Source organism: Diabrotica undecimpunctata, chromosome 7 (genome assembly GCF_040954645.1).
Source record: "Diabrotica undecimpunctata isolate CICGRU chromosome 7, icDiaUnde3, whole genome shotgun sequence".
NCBI classification, from domain to species: domain Eukaryota; kingdom Metazoa; phylum Arthropoda; class Insecta; order Coleoptera; family Chrysomelidae; genus Diabrotica; species Diabrotica undecimpunctata.
Genome location: NC_092809.1, coordinates 146,343,101 through 146,366,982, shown reverse-complemented (window position 1 = coordinate 146,366,982; position 23,882 = coordinate 146,343,101). Strand labels below are relative to the sequence as shown.

Sequence of the window (23,882 nt, the reverse complement as noted above, 5' to 3'; positions counted from 1 at the left end):
TGTGAATCATTGGACATAACGTATGGTCCTAAAGTTTTAAGAAAAATTTAACCTGGTCTGATTGAGAAGCAAAATGCATTTAACAAAGAAGGCCATGGAATTGAAATGTCATCAGTTATTGACATTTAATAAACAAAGCAGAATATTTTGGTTTGTGTTTTGCAAAATGTCTTATTATAAAATTGATATTCGTCGAGGTGTTAATAGTATGGTTGGGCGAATGTCGAAACGAGATATTGTTAATATTTATCGAGATCAAAACATAAGCAAATCGACAATTTGTCGCACAATCAGAGATTGTGAAGAAGGGATATCATGTGTTAACTTGCGTAAAAGTGGCCGACCGCGGATTTTGAACCATATAAGAGAGGCAAGACGATTGAAGCGGCTAAGAATAAAATTGGAGTCTCACAGCGAAAACTGGCCAGAAGATTTCATGTTGGAAAGACTACAGTATACAGGACCCTATCGAGTAACAATATTATCTACCAGAAAAGAAGGAAAGCTCCAGAATACACAGAGGATCAATTAGAGAGAATTCCGAGATGTTGCCGCGCGTTAAGGCGAGTGCATTTCGTCAACAAGTTGATCGTGATGGACGATGAAAAATATTTTACTTTGTCCAACTCTGAGATGAAGGGTAACGATGGGTTTTACACGAACGATTACGAAAATGTACCTGATGAAATAAAATTCAAAAGTAAGAAAACATTTGAGGACAAAATTTTGGTATGGTGTGCAATTTCTGAGGCTGGCTTTATCTCACAGCCCTCCATTGGTGTTGGTCGAGGCGAAGCCTTAAACGCAAATGTTTATATTCAAAGATGTCTCTCTAAATTGCTTCAGTTTGTGAACACACATCATGCAAATGATCAAATAGTCTTTTGGCCAGATCTTGCTTCATGTCATTACGCGAGGATCACAAGGGACTGGTACAAAACTAACAACATTACCTTTGTACCGAAAGCAGATAATCCCCCCGACCTACCTCAGGCTGGTCCAATTCAAGAGTTCTGGGCAATATTAAGTCAGAAAGTCCATAATAACGGATGGGAAGCACAAAATCAGGAACAGTTAAGACGCCGCATATATACAAAAATTAGAGAAATTGACGCAGAGGTCGTCCAAAGGATGATGCAACGTGTCAGGGGAATTATTAGGCAAATCGAAAATAATGATCCCTTGTGTGTCATTTGAATTTTGATTTATAATAAGGATAGTTAAGTTAAAATGTTGGATAATTTAATAAAAATATAAGATTATTGTGGTCAGAGTTATATGTTTTTGAAATTTTTCCCAAAGTTTTAGGACCATACGTTACCACACCTGACAAGTGTTCTACCTATAAACATCATTATTCCTAAATACCAAACTGAATTTTGTCATAATACTTTTAAAAATATCTTAACTAACTATTCAGATTACACTGCAATCTGTACATATGGGTCAAAATTAGTAACATGTAGAACCAGTGCTTACTTAGTACCAAAAATGAAGATTAAAAAAACATTTACTCTAAATAATCAATCTAACATCTTTTTCGCTGAAGCATGTGCTATATATAAAGCTCTTGAATAGTGTTGTAAAAACCAGTCAGTGGTACAAAATTGTCGTGCACCCTAATTCATTATCAGTATTCAATGCATTACAAAACTTCAAAGTCACAATTATTACCAGCAATATATTCATATTAAAAATTTTTCACCACTTATTAAACTGATCAACCTCATCATATAGTGATAAATTCATATGGGTTAAGGGACATTCAGATATATTGCGAATTCAATAGCCAAAAATCCACTAAAGCACTCAAATATGTTTATTGAAGAATTTAACCCGTGTGATCTCATTGCTAACTCTTGGTGGGCAGCAAATGCAGAGAGTGACAAAATATAAATATCTGGCAGCTTACATCAACACAGAATTAGATCCAGACCAAGAGATCAGGGTACGAATAGAAATCGCAAGGGCAGCGTTCTTAAAATTCAAGCAATTGTCAACAAAAATCTGAACACTGCGCTGCGACTGAGGTTTGTTGAATGTTACGTCTGGTCGCAACTATTGTACGGGGTAGAAACATGGACGTTAAAAGCGCAAATAGTTAAGAAGCTTGAAGCCTTTGAACTTTGGATATAACGGAGAATGTTGAAAATTCCATGGACTGCCAGGGTCACCAATGAGGAAGTGCTGAGAAGGATGGGTCGAGACAAAAAATTGTTGAGAACAATAAAAGTACGCAAGACTGCATACCTTGGACACATACTGAGGAATAATAAATATAGTCTTCTGCATTGTAGAGTCGATGGCAAAAAGGGAATAGGTAGAAAGAGGAAGTCATGGCTGCGAAATATTCGAGACTGGACAAACATGACTGTAGACGAATTATTCCACATTGCAAAAGACAGAGAAACTTTTAGAACTATGGTCGCCAACCTCCGTTAATGGGACGGCATAGGAAGAAGAAGAAGATCTCATTGCATATGTGAAACAGCATATTAAATTTAAATGGGATGGACGTTGGATTCAGTTCGGTGAAACTACAGGCACTTCTTCTTCTTAAAGTGCCCTCTCCTCAATGGAGGTTGGCTACTACCATTTTAAACTCTTCTCTATCTTCAGCTGTTCTTATTAGCTGTTCAAAATTTAGCCCTGTCCATTGTCGGATGTTTGGCACAGGTTGGATATTTGTCATGTTACAGGCACTAATTTGTTTAAATTATAACCAACAGTAGCTGCCAACCAATTTTACAAAGTTGTTACACTAAGTAGAAATACATATATGCTAAGATTAAAAGTATGTCCTAGATATTTTCCGAAGCATCTACATAAAAGCGGAGTTCTCCCAACAGACAGATGTGAGTGTGGAACTAGTATAGCTGATCTAAATCACAAATTCTTTAACTGTTCCTTACATCTCAATACAAATACGTGTCTGCTTCAAGAATTGCTGAAAACAGGTTAAAGGCGCCACTAAACTTAAATGTACTATTAAGTGAAGATAATACAAAAATTTGTATGTATATTTATTGGTTGCCCACCCATCTAACCGTGGGTTATGTCTTGTGTGTTATAATGAAGTAGCTTTGATGAACCCCTGAGAGTGAAAAGTGTCCTCCCTGTACAATCCTGAATGAATGAATGCTAATATTTGTATGTAATTACATGGCTAAAGGTTCCAAACCAAGGCTAAAATAAAAAAATAAAAAACAATAATAATGCTAAAACTAATAATAACGCTTAAAATAAAACAAAAATTAAAAAGAAAAAGTAAACACAGTTAAGATTTGATTTCACGTATAGTGCGTCTGTGTATCTGCTTATACGTATTTCACCTTAAAAGGGATCTTCGGAGCGGATATTCACAAACGCTCTTAACGTGAAAATAATCTTTCCTGTCATATTAGAAGCAACTATAAAATGGCTTCGATCTAGACGCAATAACGACATCTCATAAATAAATCCGTAAACTAATTTTCGAAACCAATTCAGATTTCTGCTTTAATCTGTGCCTTCTAAGAACTGCAAGGCAAAACAGACGTTGATAAAGATTTTATTAGAGACATGGGGAATCTAAAATTGCATTCCACAACATATCTCCATCGCTAAGGATTTTTGCTTATTAGCTGGCTTATTAAGGATGACTTAATTTTGAGATGAAAGAAATATGTAACTATGCTAGCGATCTAAGAACTAAGTTTTTAACTTAAATTAGCTTTCAGAAATTTTTAATTTGCCTTGATTAAGCGACAATAAACGCAACACTTTTTTGTGTAACGTGACGGCATTGCCCCAGTCCTAGGGGGTAATAAAGGGGGCCAGCCACCTACTGAACTGAAATGACGGATAAGACTTCTCTAAAAAACATGTTCTAAGAAAATATCTTTATTGAAATTTTATTTGGAAACATAAAAAAATAACAATATAATGAATGATAAATGAAAACATAACCTAAAAACAACCTACTATTCACAGAAGTCACAAACATAATTTTTGGCACTGTCTTTTCCACTGCATTAAGAATGAGCCCATTTCGAGCAAAGTGTACAGCGATACCAAAGTTCAGTGTCTCCAAATTCTCCACAAATTAAACATTTCTCCTCATCGGCAAACACAGTGGGTAGGGAGATATCATAATTTGAATCAACATTACAAAGTTTCTCATCATCAAAATCTTCTGACGATATTTCATCAACATCGAATTTTGGTCTGATAGTTTTCTTCATTTTATTTGTTTTTTTTTTATTCTTAGAAAGCTCGTCTTCAGACATAAACGTCCTTTAGTTTTATATCATTTTTTTTATTTTTTTCCAATATTTTTGTTATTTTCGCAATCTGTAAAATTTCGTTTCACTGCTTTCGCTTTTTGCTTCAACTCCCTTTTTTCTTTAGCATTTTGCAAGATATGTTTCATTGGTGTCGAAGTCAGGATAATAGAATGTTGCTTTCTATCCTGATCTTTTTGTTTAGTATCGGTCCTGTTAGTTGGCATTGGTGAAATGTCGAGAATGTTTTTTGAAAAATCTACTTTTCCTGACGATGTCCCCGGTTGACTACGATTAATAATCTCGATAGCAGTAGTAGCACCAGGACTTTCAGGAGGATTTTCATTAATAGGTGCTTCATTAGTAGAGGTATCATTAAGTTTTTCAGAATTTTCCTCCTTGTCCTCAACAATTATTTGCTCTATGACTGAATGAGCAGGGCAAAATCTTCTTCACTGAATTTATCTAGCTGAAACGGAAAAATTCCACATGGTTTGAATCCTGCCACTGCCTTTTTAAGGGTAGCAATCCTCAAGTAAGCTTTGCTGAATATCGGAGCAATATCGTATGGAGTGATTTTTTTATGAAAATTTGTTTTCATAAAATATCACACTCCTTATTGAACGCATTCTTAAGAGGCCCGTAGAAAGATACATCTAAGGGCTGAAGTCTGTGCGAGAAATGGGGTGGAAGCGACACAACGTGAATGTGGTTTGAACGGCAAAAGTCATAACATGGCAAAGAAATATGGGTTCCATGATTATTTATTAACAGAAGGACAGGGCTCTCTTCAGTTGACTTAGTGGTTCTCTGGAAATGTTTCAGCCAATCTAAAAATAAATCTTCGTTGGACCACCCATTGTGTGAATGTCTATAAATGAATATCTATAAATCTGGCTCCAGGAGGTCCTCCTCGCTGCAACAAAGATGACATCCGTTTCCTTGGATAAATAAACATTGGGGGCGTATATATTCTTGAAGCGCTCATGGCACACACTACAGTGATATTCTTGCCACGCTGCCAACTCGTAACTCCTCCTACTTGCTTCTGTCCTCTTGGTGCAAGAATTGTTCCCGGTTTTTGTACTGTGGAAATTCCAGTCCCGTCCATATTATGGATACGGTTCGGTGGAAAATTATACTTAGTCATTAAAGTGTCTAGATTTTTGTAAAACAAATCAACGTCTTTATTAAATGCTTTGACCCTGTTCAAGCTAGTGGCTTCCGGTTTATTTAAACTAATTTTATGCCAGCTGATAAACCCATTTAACCAATATATCCCGGCCAACTTGGTCTCTTTGCTAAAGTTGTGTTTGATTTGATGTTTTTCAGCCAATTCGAAAGCCAGTCGCCTTAGTTCATTTGTAGTGATGCCATAAAATAGTTTTGATAGGCCACATGCTCTGCTAAGTTTTGTTCTTGCTCTACAGAAAAAACGCATTTCCGACCCAATCTCGGCTTACTACCATCGTTTGCCTTTAGCCTATCCCTTAATGTTGTTCGGGGTATGCCAAACATTGTAGCTGTTTTTTTTTGCGAGACACCATTTTGGCGAACTGCTTCAATAGCATTTTTGAGGTTTTCCTCCTTCCACATAGCCTTTTCTGTTGTTCTTTTACGTGATCGTACCATCTGAAAATCACAAAAAAATGCGTTGTTAACCTTTCATTTCAATAAGAAAATACGGGGCAATACCGTCATGGCGGCATTACCCCGAAGTAAAGTGACGGAATTACCCCTCGAGAACAACATGGTGGATATATCACTACATACTACAAACAATAACCAAACATTTAAAAGCAATCTCACCGAAAAGTATCTAAGGTATCATATTATTAAAGGACATATTCAACAAACCAGTTAAGAACCTTATTATCACACTTACCTCGAGTAATAAATACGGCAGAAGTAAGTATAAATATAAAACTATAACGGTTTTACTGATATTTGCACGAACTAACCTTGAAAGCGGCAATAGCTGTAGCTGCCTACTGATCAAAGCACGCTCAATCGGAAGCTATGTCTCAGCGTTAGTCAGGTGCATGCGGGACTAATATTTTGTGAAAAATACTCGGTGACGGAATTGCCCCGTATGACGGCATTACCCCGTCCTCCCCTACTATCATTAAAAGAGAGAAGTTGCTTGGTGAAAAACTTAAAGAACGGGAAGAAAATGCAGGTAATTATCTCCCTAAGATACAACTTACATTACAAAATTCGTACTTTCTATTTTCTTATTATTATTGGTGGTAAGAGTTTTTAATTTCATGGGGTCTTTTTTAAACGATATGCAACTAAAAAAACTAATGCATAGCTCTTAATTTTTCAAAAAGGAAACCTTATTGGTTACAACTCCATCCGTAAGGCAATGGTTTATGGCTTTGACGGCAACCCTTAACCTCAATTAGAAGATTTGAATTTATCATGAGCTGTCAGTTGCAAACAAATAGACTTTAAATAGTTAAGAATTTGCAATATTCATTGCCAAACTTTGCTTAGAACGCGGCACCCAAAGAAGTATTAGTATAGATTAAAATATTGCTCATAAAAAATACAAATCGTTATAAAAACAACAACTTATTGCTAAAATCAAAATGAATCTTCTAATTGTTATTTAGTATCGTTTTACTCAATCATCTATTAGCCTTTTATACTCATACCTACGCAATAAACACAAACACATCTAAACAATACAATTAATTTTTTTCTCTATTGAATAGATGACATTGAAACCGTTGGCGTCTTATAATTGTGCGGTCCATTTTCATTAACCGTCTATTTTGAGCCAATGCAGTTGCAAAGAGGTAATCGAGTCAAACTGGTGGTAGAAACATTCTTGTGCACCTGCTGTTGGTGCCAAAAAATTCTTGATTTAAAAATATGGCGTAGTGAAACAATTAAAGTGATCTAATTGAAATTTATAGCTTAAATATCTTGGAGAAAAGTAAGTTTTGACGTAATATAAATCTTTATTTTTAACAAGTAGAATATGTTTAACCTTTATAAAATTATAATTAGTTGTTTATTGTATTATTTTATATTTAATATTTATATTAAATACCTCTCAAGTCATTTGTTATCTCTTTTATATGTCCATTTATTTTTATTTTGAGCAATTTCAATTCATCTTAGTGTTTCACACTAGGTGCGTGTTTTCATCGTCTCCACCGTATGTTCTATTTATTTTTGAATAATGTTCTGCACCATTACTCTTTCACTGTTTGTAGCTGCTCTTTCTGTCTCCCATCTCCCAGGTTTTCTCATCATAATCCTCCAACCTAGAGATAGGCATTTCCTTATGTTTTCCGTCCAACTAAATACCGAGTACTTTTAATGTCATCAGGCTAGTGCGTTAGTGGTATGTTAAAAAAAATCACTCTTAAATCGTAATTATTGGATAAAAGTCAAGTTCTACTAAAACTCGACACTCTGGATAATAAAAATTAAATTTATTAAGAACCCTTAATCTCGAAGGGGAGGGAAGTTGCTTCTTCCTTTCAGAGGTTCAAAAAGGAATCCACCAACCAATAAATATTCTTTATGGGCGCCAGGTATTCATGTATTAACCTGTGAATACCTCCAGGTATTTAACTAACTATTCGATCTTAGACACCAAAAAAATGGGAATAAGCCAAAATTAAAGGTTAAAGTACGTTTATTGACGTTTCAATTTCAGAAGTTGAAATTGAAACGTCAATAAACGTACTTTAACTTTTAATTGTGGCTTATTCCCATTTAAATAGTAATTACCAAAAAAAGAAAGAATATTTATGGTTATTGGATTACCTTTGAACAAAATACATCCTGGGGTAATTTAAAATGTTGTCGTAAAAATAAAACAATATACTTTCAAAAAATTTAACAGTTTATTACCAAAATCTAATGTTATGTTGGAACTAAAAATGAACAAAATATTTTCACATTTTTAATAAATTAATTACGAATTTTATTATATTAGTGACAATGAAAAGAATTAGACAAAAAAATTTTCGGATAATTTTTGCCAGAATACTCGAAACCTTAACTCAACAAGAAGGTAGTTAGTAACGAACTAAAATTCGATTATTAAAATAAATGAAATTTTTAATTTAATTAATTATACCAAACTGACTCGAATTAATACATTGATGTTGAACTTAATTAACCATGTTAACTTTGCCATGTTCCTAGCCGTAGATAGGTCGTATAAGAAACCCATACCATTTAAATATTAAGAAACATCCTCGATGCAGGAATCCCAGGAATAAAAAAATATCTTTAGAGAGAAATCTCAACCTTCAATTTCCAAACCTTAAAATTTCAATAAAATTAAAGTTTACCGGTAGCAGGTAAAGTTTGTTTCACGAAAAATGGTTGAGTGCTTAATGGTTACCGGAGTTGATCCTATTGTGTATACAAGAGTCTCTCAATAAACTACAGAAGTACACAGGGTCGCACTTCAGAAAGTTTGTTATTTAATATATTTCATTGGTAGCTGTGTAATACACGATTATAAAAATTTATTAAATTATTTCATATAGTATTTTCAGGTTGTTCAAGTGAATATACTTGATAATTGAAGAATTTTTAACATGAAGAAAGTAGTTTTTTTGTTTTACGTGAATAATTGTAGTATATGGATCTAAATTCAGAAAGGTACTTTCCTTCACACTTTTTACAGGCTTAGGACTGTCAGCAAAAAACTGGCGTATTTAAAAGTTCTTGCTCTTCCTAAGAAGAGCTAAAAAATAGATGAAATGGAAAAAAAATATAGAAAAATATATACAGGTTAATATTTACAAAAAAAAATACCCAAAATAACCAAAATATATTTATGAATTCCTAAATACCGAATTCTGTTTCGCTGTCGCTATCCTCTTCAAGATTAATAACAATTGGTTTAATTATGTGATTCAAAGTAACATATAAATTTTCTACGTTCATTACATGGCGTACTGAATTTTTCCAACTTTCTGGGGAGATATCATCAACACATTTCCTTATTAATTCGACTACACTACCACTTAAAGTCGGAGAAACATTTTGTGACCTAACATTTGACTTTAGTTGGTGCTACATATGCTCTATGGGATTAAATAAACAATAGTAGGGCGGAAGCCGTAACACTGTATGTCCCATGTCCTCTGCCAATGCGTCACAAACATATACTTTTTTAATAGAAAATGATTTTAACACTACTAACAGTTCATTTTTTAAATAACTTTCTTCAAAATATATATCGTTTTCTAACAGGTAGTTTTGAATTTCAATTTTCGTATTATTTGCATTTGGAGACCTATGTAATTGACGACTGTGGTAACTTGCACTGTCCATTACTATCACACTATTTTGAGGAAGGTTAGGTATAAGACAATTTTTAAACCATTGCTCAAAAAGCTCTGCCGTTGTATCCTCATGGTAGTCCCCGCAGGAGTCTTTAATGTTGTTTGCAGAAAGCCATAAGGCATTTGGAGCCCAACGATTTTCTGATCCTGCATGTAAAATTGTTATTCTTTTCCCTTTGTTTGATGGAGCTTTTGTTTGACACCTGTTGGAAGAATCGGACCATCCTTTGGATGGTGTTTCATGAGTGTCAAACCATGTCTCGTCCAGATAAATTATTGGTCGATCTGTACGGTACTTTCTTATGGAAGTTATATATTCAGTACGCCACTTTTGTAAACGATGGGACTCCATAAGCACTTGCCTTTTGTCAATTGTACGATATCTGAAGCCCATTTTAGACAAAATCCTCCAAAGACTAATGCGGCTACAGTTTATTTGTGTATCATCATTAGTAAGCCGTTGTTTTAAAGCATCTAATGTAGATATCCGTTGCTCTTCGTACATTGTGTAAATTTTTCGTCTTATTAAGTCCTTATCACTTTCGTCAATACATTTGGTAGAACCGGCATCCTTACGCTTTCTTCTTGACTTAATGGGATTTGATGTAATTCTTTTCACTGTGGTTAGAGGTATTTTCGTTAAATCAGATATTTTACTGGCAGCAGTATTACCAGAAAGTCCTATTGTAAGTAAAGAACTATATATTGTTTTTACGATTTCTCTAGCGTCAGCAGATAAATGCTTTTTCTTTGCTGGAACACTGGAAGAAGCACCATCAATGTTTTTCCACGGACGCCACATAATGCTGTTTTATAGGTATAAATAGGTATAACACTGGTAACACTCGTAACACTTTCAACTAAATGAAACAAAATGTATATTTAAAAATTTCTCATCGGTTTTATATACTTTTACAAATTATACAGAACCTGTAGGGAACCTGTATAATTATTCCAGGAAATACTTAACGATCAACAAATTTATTGTGGTCATTAAAAGATCAACCATTGATAGTGAAACTCACTGTTAAAATGTTTACAACTTTATGAAATAAAATGTATTCTAATCGTTTTTATAATTTTATACGATTTTTTAATCGTTTTTATATTACCAGGAATTTATTATACAAACACGATAACGACACTCCATAGTAGCTTCAATTTTACCTGAATACTTACCTGCTCAACTAATGTTGACTATGCTGGGGTATTTGCGGTCGGGTTTTATTGCAATCATTAAGCACTCAACCATTTTTCGTGAAATAAACTATAACCCAAAACGCCTACATGAAAAACATAGGCATTCGCCCTGGACCTAACTGCGTTTCCTACAAGAGAAAAAAAAAACATTATTACCACAAAAAGAATCTAAAACAATACTTACCAACACCATGTTGATTCAAACACAACTTAATTCGAAAATCACAATATTTGTCAATTTATATCGAAGAAAATTGGACGTGGCTACTGATTCCATAAAAATGGAATGTCTATTTAAAAATAAGTTTGAAATATTTTTAAGAAATGAAATTAAGTTTGACGACAAATAAAGCATGTTACATTAATTTTAACATTAGTGTCGTCATTTACTGTATTTATCAGTTTCAACAGCTTGTATGTTCACCTCATATATCTGAGCCTGGAAATATGTCTTGCCCACTTCTATTTTAGTGTCGTTATGAATGTTATGACATCAGTTATATCTCGTTTCGTAGTCTATTTCTGAGAGTTATCCCAAATATCATTTTCTTCATCCATCTTTGTGCCCTCATTGACAAGTTTGTGCTAAATATGTAAAAAAAGGAACCAAGCTTTTGTCCAATAACCGTCTCTTTAAGAAAATAGGCATATCGTCCTTAAGTACGTACCTTAATGCTGCATATTGTGTCTTCTGCTTTTTCTTCATTCCATGGTTTAGACATTTTTGCCCATTCTGGCATCAATCTTCACTCCATCTTTACAAGAGTCCTCCTAGGTATGTCTCTATATTGTTTTCTTTATGTTCTGCACTCTTATTGTCTGTCTTCTTATTTCTATGCCTATCAATTTTTGTAATGGCATCCATTCTTATAGGAAATCGTATTTGCTAGCTTTGATTCTTGAGTTATATATTCGTATACACAGTATCATATATATATATATATATATATATATATATATATATATATATATATATATATATATATATATATATATATATATATATATATATATATATATATATATATATATAGTCATTATCTTGGCTCGACAATCCTTTGTGGATCCGGCTTGCTCCTAGATTTGTCGCCATCTTGCTCGGTTTCTGGCCTACCTGTTGCAATCTTCTGATTTTTAAAACGTCTATGTCGGTCTCAACTTCATCTATGCATTCAATTTACCATCGGCACCTGCTTCTCTTCTACGAGCGAGCCAAGGTATTTGAAGCTGTCAACACGTTCAAAGAAATGACTTCCAAAGACTTCCTAAATGACAAAGACGGGTTTCGCCGCAGTTTCTAAAGCTACCAACTATATCTCAATATATCGCTTCCTAGCCCTATAATATCAATGTCATCAGCGTATGCTAAGATTTGTACTGATCTGCATATTGTAAATAGTACCGCCGGCGCCGTCAATAATTCGTTTCTCTCAGACTGCCTTTTCCAGAGCAATATTTTATAGTATTCCCAAGATTATGTATTTCAGTGGCTTTAGAGACAAGGTCGGCAAATACCGTCTAATAAAGACTTCACTCATCATAGGAGAGTTTTTGTTTTTGTTTTTTTTTTACAATATCAGATTTATCAATATTTACAGTTTTTCCCATATCTTGCATTTTTTAGGTTAATTTACCTGAATTTGTTTACACTTTAATAAAAAAAAACTTCTAATATATCAAAAAACCCTTTAACCTTTAACTGGCATCAACAGTTACGGCAGACGTAACGTATCACGGTATTACTTAAGAAAATAAAAATAAATCCCAGAAAGAAAAGCTAGTTCGTACACTCAATATCACTTCACTACTTGCGTTCTTAAGTACTTATCCATCCCGAAATAACATTTCATCCCACGTTCGCAAGGTACAGTTCGCGACCAATCACCAATCCAAATGAAGCATCGACAAATTTAACTTTACCATACTTGGCAATTAAATTTATATGGAAAGAAATATGTGTTTGGTTGTTAATCAACTAATATTCCGTTGATTTTTACATGTAAATCGTCATGCTTGGGATCGGCTTGCCGAAACCCCGAAACGTGTATTTTTAAGAATTCGCACAGGCGGATGGATGTCTCGGTTTTAGGATCATTAATTTGAAAAGTGTCTTACGCAGGGATCCCTTAACACTCAGATTGGTAGAATTCTTTTAAAAACCATAAATAAAATTTAGTGAATTGATCGAATTCTTTTAAAAACCATGAATAAAATTTAGTCTTTATTATCTCACAGATTTTTTTTTATTTCACAGAAACAAATGACATCAATTGATTACCTGCCACAATTAATTATCGAAATACTGATTAAATTAAATATTAAAAAAAATCTATAATATCTATAAAGGTGTGGGTCGGCACTGCCGACCCTGCTGACCCTGACCGGCCGCCACTGATGTATTTCACAAGACTTATGTTATTGTCAGCATTTATGAGTTCTTCAATTATAACAGTACAAAAATAAAACTGTTAAAAATCAACTTTATAAATTTCTAATGTAGTTTGGAAGCACATTCAGCACATATTTCAATTATTGTCGTTTGATGCCAATGTAGTTCTGAAATATTTCGCAAGTCTTGTTCGTCAATTCAAGTTGTTTCCAGAATTTTGGTCATCTTTTGACGGTTAATGAAATCAAATGGTTTTCGATAATCTATAAAACATGCATATACATTTACATTCATTCTCTACAGTCCGTTTCAAAATCCGAATTAAATGCCACTCATCTGAAACTCACACTTCCTGTAACTATGTCTCTTGGGTACTTGAAACACTAAAACTGTTGTCATTTACGTAATATTTACACATTTTGCGACTTTAACAAATTATTTTTAAAGGAGGAGTTAAATGTTTATTCCCAAATAAAAATGCTTCTGATAGTTCTACATATTCAAATAGATTTATTTGAATAACATATTTCTTAAAATATGAGCGTAAAGATTTATAAATATATTTTATTTTTAATTAAACTAGTAAAGTATTTTATGGTTTTCTTTACTGATGTTTTTGCAGGTATATAAAATGGGTAGTGACAGCGACAACGAAGAAAAAGGTTCTTGTGAAGTTTGTAAGTCAGCTGCAGTGAGGAAATGTTCGGCTTGCAAGTTGGTTTTTTATTGTAGTGAAGCTCATCAACAGGAGCATTGGAAGGAACATAAAATCAAATGTCGACCATTCGAGGTATCGTTCTTTTTCTAATACCTAATTTTTGTTGTGTAAACGTTTATTAAATGCCTCCTCCTCCTCATTACTTGAGCCCTTGTCAGTTTGTGGTGACCCTCTAAATATTATTCTCTTGCTGTCTTCATTGGCTGTGATCCTGTGCTATATGGACAGCTTCATGAAGGGTTTTCCCACCAGTCTTCATTTGATCCGCCCATCGTGTTGGAGATCTTCCTCTTGATGTTCGCCTTTCTACCTTTCATTCTACTACCAAAAGTTCCATGGTTCCTATTATTCTAGCCATGTGGCTGAAGTAATATAGGTATGCTCGATTTACTTTTTTTTAATAGCCTGTCTTTTATATGAAGCGGTTTCAGAATTGACAGGTTGCTTCTATGTTCTGTCCAGGACATACGTGGAATTCTTCTATAGACCCACATTTTTAATGCTTCTATCTTACTCCTATCGATTTTTTTGGGAGTCCATGCTTCAGCTGCGTATGTAGCAATGGGGAAAATACGGGCAATGACCAACCTGAGCTTAGCATCCCTTGTATGATTCCAGTTCTTGTTCTAGTTTCTTTTTGTTTTACGTTTATTATTACATGGACTCTTTTTCTAGCCCATTTATTACGTTTTGTGGTTCCCTTTTAATCCTTTTTTATAAACTTATCTATAGAAAAATCCAACATTATTTCTTTATCGTGCTAAATTTTTTAGGAACAACATTCAAAAGAGTTGGGTAGATACTTAAACGCCACCAGAGAACTTCAGCCTGGAGATGTTATTTTCTCTGAACTACCTCTCGTATTTGGACCCAAGCCTCACCGTATACAAGAGGGGCCTTTTCCCTGCGTTGGATGCTGCAGGTATTCATAATAATATGTAACAAAAATAAGATTGATGTTGTATTACGACACTTATTGTTAATCTTGAATTATAGTTTTAACGGTACACTTTACTTTAGATATTTTTTTGCAGTTCTGATAAAACTAACAAACTGAAAACAGACAGATTTTATATAAATCTGTAGCATGTATGAATTCCTCATAACCATCGAATATTCAAGCGTTTCGGCTGTCGAAAGAAGTTCCTGCAACTGTGGAAAGAGCGGAGTTTGTGTTTCCCATATTGGGCCATTCTTTTCTCCCATCCGATTGGGTATTTGGTAGAATCGAGAAGGAGATCAGAAGAAAACCAGTGATCATTGATCCAGCTGAATACGTTAAAGATTTTTCTCAATATGGAACTGCGATTCCACTGTATGGCTAAAACTATGATTGGAAATTAAACTTCGACGTGGTGCGACCTCCTGCCCAGTGGCACTTCCACTTCAATCCTTCGAAAAGGTTCCACTTCATACGAAGTTCCAAGGGCAAGGATGTTCTTATCAAAGGAGAGGTTAACTACAGATCAGATTTTTGCCAATACAAGGAATTTTGTAAGCAGGGAAGTAATTTTCAAGGTATAAATTATCCTCAGCTCATTGCTACAAAAATAGGGACGATTTCCGAGCTAAAAGCCACAGATGTGAGGAAGTTACTTGAAAAACATTTCTGGGAAGATTGGAGGTCTTTAGGCACTCTTGAATATTACACAAGGATCGTAGAAGGTGATCAGTTGGCAGCTGAAGACAACCAAAACGATGACGACATTTGCCAGCACCTCACTGAAGAAGACGGTTACATTTCAATAATCAAAATAAAAAATATAAAAATTGCACTTTTATTTTTTATTTTATTTTTTTTATAAATTAATAATTTAATATTATAAATAGCTCAAACTTATGCAAAAAACTTTTTTTCTTGATACTTAGTTTCAAATCCATATAAATCAGCTACAGTTTGTTTCAAAACAAGATAGATCCACAACATTGGTTGCAAAGCCAGATACATTACTAAAGTTGGTTTCAATACCAGGTAGATCCAAAATTTAATATTTTTTTTTTCAAAAACTAATTATTGGTCAAAAGTTTTTCCTTCTTCCTGAACAATTTGTAAAAAGTGACTTGCCTGGTTTTGAAACTAGACGGCTCTAGTAGAAGAAGATATTTATACTTGCTCGAAAAACGTACAACGGCCAACTACAGAATAAGAAGAATATAAACTTAAATGCTTTCTTCAAAGAAGAATGCATGTCAGTTTATATGGTTATATATCAAGAATGGTCAGTCTTAAACAACCATGTCTTAAGAAGCGAAACCTTGGATAGTCAAGTCTAAAGGCTCTAGATCTTGTGGAATAAAGTTTTAAAGAACAGAGTCATAAGATACTAATGTATATGTAAAACACCGCCTTCAACTATTGTAAATATATTTTGAGATTATTCATTTTTTACCTTCACAACTTATCCACATTCTTCCTGCTCTTTTTTTATAAAGTTATTACGATTTATGGACCTACAACTGTTTAAAATCTACCTATTTTAGATTGCTTCACGATCAAATGTGTGAGATGTGTCCAGGTTGTTTGTGGCCAGTGTGCAAAACATCTTGCGAAGGTTTGAAGATACCTACGCAGCATGGATTTGAATGCAACGTCCTAAGGTTAAAGCCTGCAGGTGATGCTAAAGCTTTTCTGGACTTTTACAGGTAAATAACATACAGTTTTGTAAAAAAGGTCACTTTTTGTTTTCCTGGAAAAAAAAATATTTATTTGTATTATTTTCAAAATTCTTGTAAAAAACTAATACAAGAAGGTATCGATATTTTTAATTTTTCTAATTTGAACAATTTTATGTAGAGAAATCGAGAATAATACTAGCTTTATTACCATTTATGTGTTCAAAGTCTCATTTTTGATTTAGTTTTGAGTTTGTGAAGCCATTGCGAACATATATCATTTATCAATTATGAATTGACAAAGATTTGCCACAGTATAAGTGCTTGTATATATTGAGGGTAGAATTAGGGCTTTTGTTTTGAACTGTATCCCCTGTTGTCCAAACAAGAAAATTGGAATATCTCGGACATATTAATCGTGGAGAGAAATACACCTTGCTCCAACTGATTATGCAGGGAAAGATCCAAGGAAAGAGAAGCATAGGGAGGCATAGAATGTCATGGCTACGCAACCTAAGAGAGTGGTACGGATTTACATCAAATGAACTTTTCAGAGCAGCCGTCTCAAAAGTCCGAATAGCTATGATGATTGCCGACCTCCGCCGCGGAGATGGCACTTGAAGAAGAAGAAGGGCTGTCCAAAAACAGTCTAATTATGCATCAGTCAATATATTCGCCGGACTTGTTCCTCTCTGACTTTTTCCCATTTCCCAAAATTGCAAAAAACTGTTAAAATATTGAGTTTACCACAATTAAAGAGGTAAATGCTGAATCACTAAAAGAACTTAAGGTCATACCAAACATTGCATATCAGAAATGCTTTTAGGATTGGAAAAAGCACTTGCATAATTATATTATATCCGGCAAAGATAACATTGAAGGGAACAAAAGATAATTGGAATGATTCAGAAGTAACCATGGAATATGTTTACCATAGAGCCATTTCAATTAAAATTTTTACAAAAAGTAAATGACAGATCTTTGCCCTTCACACAAAAGACAAAAGATTTTTTCATAAAAATATTTAAGAATTCTTCATGCCTGGAGTTATTGGTAAAAATTATTTAAGTCTTCCGCATAAGGCATTGAATCTTCTTAATAGTGTTTTCAGTTATCCGTCCAAAGAAGAACTGACTATAGAAGATAATCATGTATCATTGCATCACTACGATATTTTTTCATTAAATTGGACTGCACTAATCCAATCTACCTATATACTAGTATATCATTCAGTTTGTTAAACAGGACTACAACAACTACTGTTCTTGACTAGGGAAGATAAATGCATCACTGACATGTTTCTGTCACAAAATTGCCCTGCATTGATCCAATCGACGGACCAGCACATCATTCAATTTGTCGAGCAGGATTACAACAACTGCTGTTGCTGAGCAGAGAAGATAAATGCATAATTCCGATGTTTCTTTCATCAACTTGCACTAGATCCACCCGATGGATCAATATAACACTCAATTTTTATATAAGACGAAAACAACAGCTGATGTTAATTAGAGAATATAAATGCATCACTCCGACGTTTCTTCTATCAAAAATTGGACTACACTGATCGAACCGGTGGATTAATATATTATTCAGTTTATCAAACATGAATACAACATCTGATGTTGCTGACTACAGAAGATAAATGCATCACTCCGATAGTTCTTCTATCAAATTGGACTATACTGATCGAACCGCTGGATTAATATATTATTCAGATCGTCAAACATGAATAAAACAACTGCTGTTGCTGACTAGATCCATTACTGCGATGCTTCTTTTATCAAGTTGGACTGCATTGATTCAATCGATGAATCATTCAGTTCATTGAACACAACTACAACTTATGTTATATCAAATGATCAGTTTATAGAAAAAAATATTGAAAGAATTAAATATGAATGTCTAGGTTTTTGCGCATGGTTTGTACTGCAGTAAATTGGATTATCTTACATCTTCCAATAACTATTATACAACTCCTAGGGTCTTGGATAGATTTACATTGGTACGCACCCTGTCGTAATGAGAACTCCTTAGTCAGAAGTCATAAAGCAAGTTGCTACTGAAATGCAGTTTAGTCCGGAGTATTTGCAAATTTAATATCATGGAATGAAGTAAGAAGAGGAAAGTATGTTTCATCAAATGTGTGATGAGGATATATAACATAAAATGATGATTTGATAAGGAGTTATTAAATTAGATTCATGTTATCTTTTAATGATTGTAATTTAGTTCTATTTATTTGTTTATAATCGTGTGTTTTCTTGACTTTTAGATTTGATATATTAATAATTCTAAGAGCTTTGTATCTACAAAAGGCCAATCCCAAAAAGTTCGAAACGTTGCTAAAACTAGAAAGCCATTTTGATAAAAGAGGTCCTGGTACAGAAGTGTATAAGTAAGTGTTTACCTTTTTACTATTCTATCAACAAAATGTTGTTGATTGGAGTTTTGCCCAAGTTTCAAACAGCCCACTTTTACAAAATTTTCAATGTTGTAGAGCAGTACAAGAGAAAATAGAAGTATTAGAAGAAAACTACTTAAAGCCTCTTAAATCGTACGAGGAAGAAACTGGTCAAGTAATTCTTCCACAAGTTTCTGCTGAGCTGATCCACAAAATTTACGGAATTCTTGATGTGAACGCTACTGAACTGATCGAGGATATCGATGCTATGATTCTGTATCCCACAGCAAGTTTATTGGAGCATAACTGTGTGCCGAATACAACACAAATTATTGACGAAAAGGATAATTTCAAGATTACTTTCAGAGCTGCCATGACGATTTCAAAAGGTAATTGCTAAATCATTATTAAAATCATTCATTGAATGTTCTGTTGTATTTATTGTTTATAGAAGAGCATATTACCGCCATGTACACCAACATCCTATGGGGAACCGCCGCTCGAAGGGACCATTTGCTGGAAACTAAATACTTTAAGTGTCAGTGTAAAAGATGCCAGGATCCGAGTGAGTTGGGGACTAATATGAGTGCTCTAAAATGTATCGCAGGAAGTGATCAAGATCCTTGTGGCGGACTGCAATTGCCCATTACTCCAACCTACCAGAACGGTGCTTGGATGTGTAATAAATGTAAAATAAAATTGCCAGAAATGGTAAGTATATAACTCTTCTTCTTATACTGCCTATCTGTTTTAGATGTCGATCATTATCATGACTTCGTTTACGGTCTTTAGAAATATATTACAGATTCTCTATTTATTAATCCTATTAGAGTGAATCTTTGAGTCAGATTTCTCGATTTTCTATGGCTCTACGATAATAAGTAAAGCAGTTATTTATTTTTTAGGACGTCATGAAGTTCGTTCATCATCTTGGAACCGAAGTGGACAAAATTATGACAAAAAGTCCAAAATACCACGAACTTCAAGATCTTATTTCTAAACTTCTACATTTTTTACACCCCCACCATTATCTTTTGTACAACATACGACACACATTTGTTCAATTATTTCCCGATAGGGATATAGTGGATGAAAATTCTCCAGAAATTTGGTTGGAAAAGCTAAATATGTGTGAAGACTTGATCGATTTGACTAAACAAATTGATCCTGGAAATGCTAGGTATGTTATACACTATTTTTGCCAATTATTACTTCATACAATATAATCGGTTTCTGTAAAAATTTCTTCGAAAAAATAAAAAAACTGCTTTGTGATTCTCGAATAAAACTCGAAATTCGACCACGTTTATCAAAATGCTACGTCTGGTCGACTCTTCTATATGCAGTTGAAACGTGGACCCTCAAAACATCAACCGTAAATAAACTGGAGGCCTTTGAAATGTGGATCTACCGGAGAATACTCAAAATTTCATGGACATCGCATACCTCAAACGAAGAAGTGCTGCATAGAATAGGCAAGGAAAGAGAACTTTTTAACACAGTAAAAGTTAGAAAAACATCATACCTGGGCCACATACTGAGAAATAATAAGTACCAATATGCCCTTACTTACACTTATAGTGAAAGGAAAAATCGAGGGAAAGAGAGGCCTAGGAAGGAAAAGACTATCGTGGCTCAGAAACATCCGACAATGGACAGGGCTAAATTTTGAACAGCTAATAAGAACAGCTGAAGATAGAGAAGAGTTTAAAATTGTAGTAGCCAACCTCCATTGAGAAGAGGGCACTTTAAGAAGAAGAAGTAAAAATGCTAATGCATTAAGTATTTAGTTAATTGGTTTTTAGTGAATAAAAACTGGTGAGGGAATTCATTTCAGTGTTTGAATATTTATAGTAAATCTAATAATTAAATTATCCACTGGAAAAAGCAAACAATTAGCAATGATACTGTGAGTTATATATCATGCTGAGAAAAAACCGGTCTCTGAGGAGTTGATCCGGATATGCTTCTTATCGCAGCGTTTTATTAGAACCATGTATACACAGAATATAGTCGGTCAGATAGCCAAGCGGGCTGGGCTGCCGGTTCTCACTCGCTTCACTGCGAGTGGTTCAGTGGTTCGATCCCCAGCTCGGTGTAAAGAAAACAAAAAGGCTAACGCAGCAGTTTAAAATTCTAAATGAATCTGCGGCTTAGACTAGAATATGCTGGTGTCTGATCGGCCTATGGTGGAGCAGTACGGCAAGAGATAAGGGCTTGCGGCTCAGTGATACTCCTCCATAGATCCCTACTTAAGGCGAATTATTAGGATATTCAACAAGCGGCCTGGGAAAATACCCTTGAACTACTAAAAAGATTGAAAAGAAAACCTACATTAAGGAAATCTTGGAATAAGTCTATGAAAAAAGAAGAGCAAGAAAAAAATGGCAACTAACCAGAGCACCACAAGACAGATCAAAAGTGAACCAACTTGCCTCACAACTAAAGCGAGAAACTTACGAATGAATCTATTAGCGAATTCCTGATACATTTGATAAATGATTCTAGTACTAAATACTCGCTATGGAAAACCGCCAAGAATTTAAAGAGACCAATTATGCAAACTATTCCTATAAGAAATAAACAAGGAGGTTGAGGCTGGCGAAAAACAACGAACAAAAAGCGTTAGTATTTTGCAAATTATCTCAAAAGTATTTTCCAACTATATATAAGAGACGAATTTCTCCCAGAAGTTGTTCGACAAGATAATGTGGTTATCTTGTCGACCACACCAAAAGAGTTTAAGAACGAAATTGATACGAACGTTAATCCCAAAAAGGCCCCCAGCTACGATATGCTAACTGGGCAGGTCCTTAAGGAGCTACCTAAAAAGGCCCTGGTTTAACTTACCAATTAAATTAACGCATCGTTTTGTTTAAATGAAGCACCTCTTCATTTATAATTCGGTTAGTTTACGAGATCTTGGTTAGTCTTCGATATAGTCACATCTCAAATGCTTCCAATCTCTTGCATATATCTTCGTTTAAAGTGTTCACGATTCAACACCATTAAACAGAACAAAGGAAAAGTAGCATCGCAGCATTTTTACTTTTATACCAAGGGAGAGATTGTGGCTTTTGAAGAAGGCACTCATTTGGCTTTTCCGATGCGCGCTCCTATCGCCTGGCTGTAGATCCATTCTTTATTTATTATGGTGCCGAGGTAGTTGTAGTGCTTTCACTTTTTCTATCGGGATTTGGTTGACGTAGAGTTGACCTTCTGTTATGGTTTTCTTGCTCATTATCATGAGGCTCGTCTTCTTTACGTTTAACTTCTTCCTGTAGCGCCACCTATAACCTTCTGTGGTTTTTTCCCCGTTAAACAATTGCATTCCATTTCCTTTTGCCATTGGAAAAATTCCAAACTCCCATGATCCTTAGATCATTCTCAACATTCATTAACCAACGTTGTCTAGGGCGATCCCGTGGTACTTTCCATTCGGTGATATTTTTTGTATTTCTTTCATTGCTCATTCAGAGCAAGTGATCAATCTAACGAATTGTATGAGATTTAACAAAGTTTTATTTTGTTATTGTTATTTATATCTGCGTGTTTAATTAAATCGTAAAGCTAAAAGTTCATGCCGACTCTGTAGCCCCCATACTGCTGCTAAATAGGCTCAAAAAGCTTCATGAGCACTTTCTTTCAAAACTTTTAGGGCATCTTAGTTTTTTTTTAGAAGGGTGCTTGTTTAAGAAAAATAGGTCACAATGGGTCTTGTTAGTGTTTTAAGCAATCTTTTTGCTATTGACTCGAATTTATAGATGTTGGTAAAAGGGATGAAGTTATGATTAGCAGATAACTTGAAGTCACTTAATCTATTCAATCTTTTAGAATACAAAAAACGTTAAACTGCATTTACGGGTTATGTTTTTGCAGTTCCTTGAGGCACAAACAATGTAAAAACTAATCATTTTTTAAACTGTAGTGTCTATACTTCTAAACTGAAGATTTAAATTAAACTTTCCCTCTACTGATACGTCAGTGTTTTATAATAACTAACTATACTACGACGCTACTAGAACCGCCTAAAGAATGGCGGCAGCTATCTGCGCGAGTCAGATGCGCATACTTATAAATGATGTGCAAGTTAACCTTCCGGTTATTTATTATTCTTTTGTTTTTTTATTCTTCAAAGATTCTAGTTGCAAAAAACATTTTTTTAATAACATTTTTTAGATTAAGTCTCTATCTTGGAGTGCTGCTGAACGAGAAATTTATAGCACAATTCAAACTCCTCCTCACGACATGGAACAAACCCAACCAGAATCTTTACACGAATCAAATAAAAGGCGATATACTTAACACTTTGGAAGAAAACAAGCGAATTCTCATGTACGAACAAAAAACTAACGCTGGACACAAACTCATCGAAGTGGTGAATGGGAATGAAGCTCTGTTTGAGAATTGGAAAAGAGAACACGGTCAATAATGTAGCTTTTATTAACTAAGTATTAAACAAATAAAATATGAAACAGTATGCTGTTTTATTTTTTTATATGCTCCTGTCAAAATCGTTTACATGGTGGTAATTTTGATGTCTTCGAACTCGAGGCATTTTCTTACACTGAATACAATTATACTGAGGAATAATAACTAAAAATTTCTAAAAAAATTTTAATAAAATCCCTTATAAAAAGGTATATAAAAACCCAGTCGGGCTATGTTAAATAGACAAAACGTTTTCGGAATAAGTATTCCATCATCAGTGTCCTAAAAAAGTATTTAACCACTTAATTAAAAAGAACATGAAATAATTTAAATTTTGACTAAGGTTAATGTAAAATGTGGTTAATACTTACAGGTTAATACATGAATGTAGCCACTAAATATGGGGGTAAAAACCCTTTAAAAATTACTAAATGAAATTTAGTTTACATTATATCTTGTTTAAAATTAAGATGGTAAAGTTACCGTTGGATTGGTAACATGGCGACATATCACTCTACATTAAGTTGCAAGTCCTGAGACG

The 23,882-nt window shown here is 34.2% G+C and overlaps 1 protein-coding gene across 1 annotated transcript; it reads left to right on the top strand.

The window, feature by feature from the left end:
- Positions 1-7,036: 7,036 nt before the first annotated feature.
- Positions 7,037-23,384, top strand: LOC140447022 (SET domain-containing protein SmydA-8-like). The gene is made up of 9 exons (XM_072539610.1): positions 7,037-7,206; positions 13,798-13,965; positions 14,667-14,815; positions 16,375-16,536; positions 18,782-18,904; positions 19,007-19,299; positions 19,362-19,621; positions 19,816-20,090; positions 23,090-23,384. Exons 2-9 carry the CDS (start codon positions 13,807-13,809, stop codon positions 23,340-23,342), a joined length of 1,674 nt encoding a protein of 557 aa, XP_072395711.1. The 5' UTR covers positions 7,037-7,206; positions 13,798-13,806; the 3' UTR covers positions 23,343-23,384.
- The last annotated feature ends 498 nt before the right edge of the window (positions 23,385-23,882 follow it).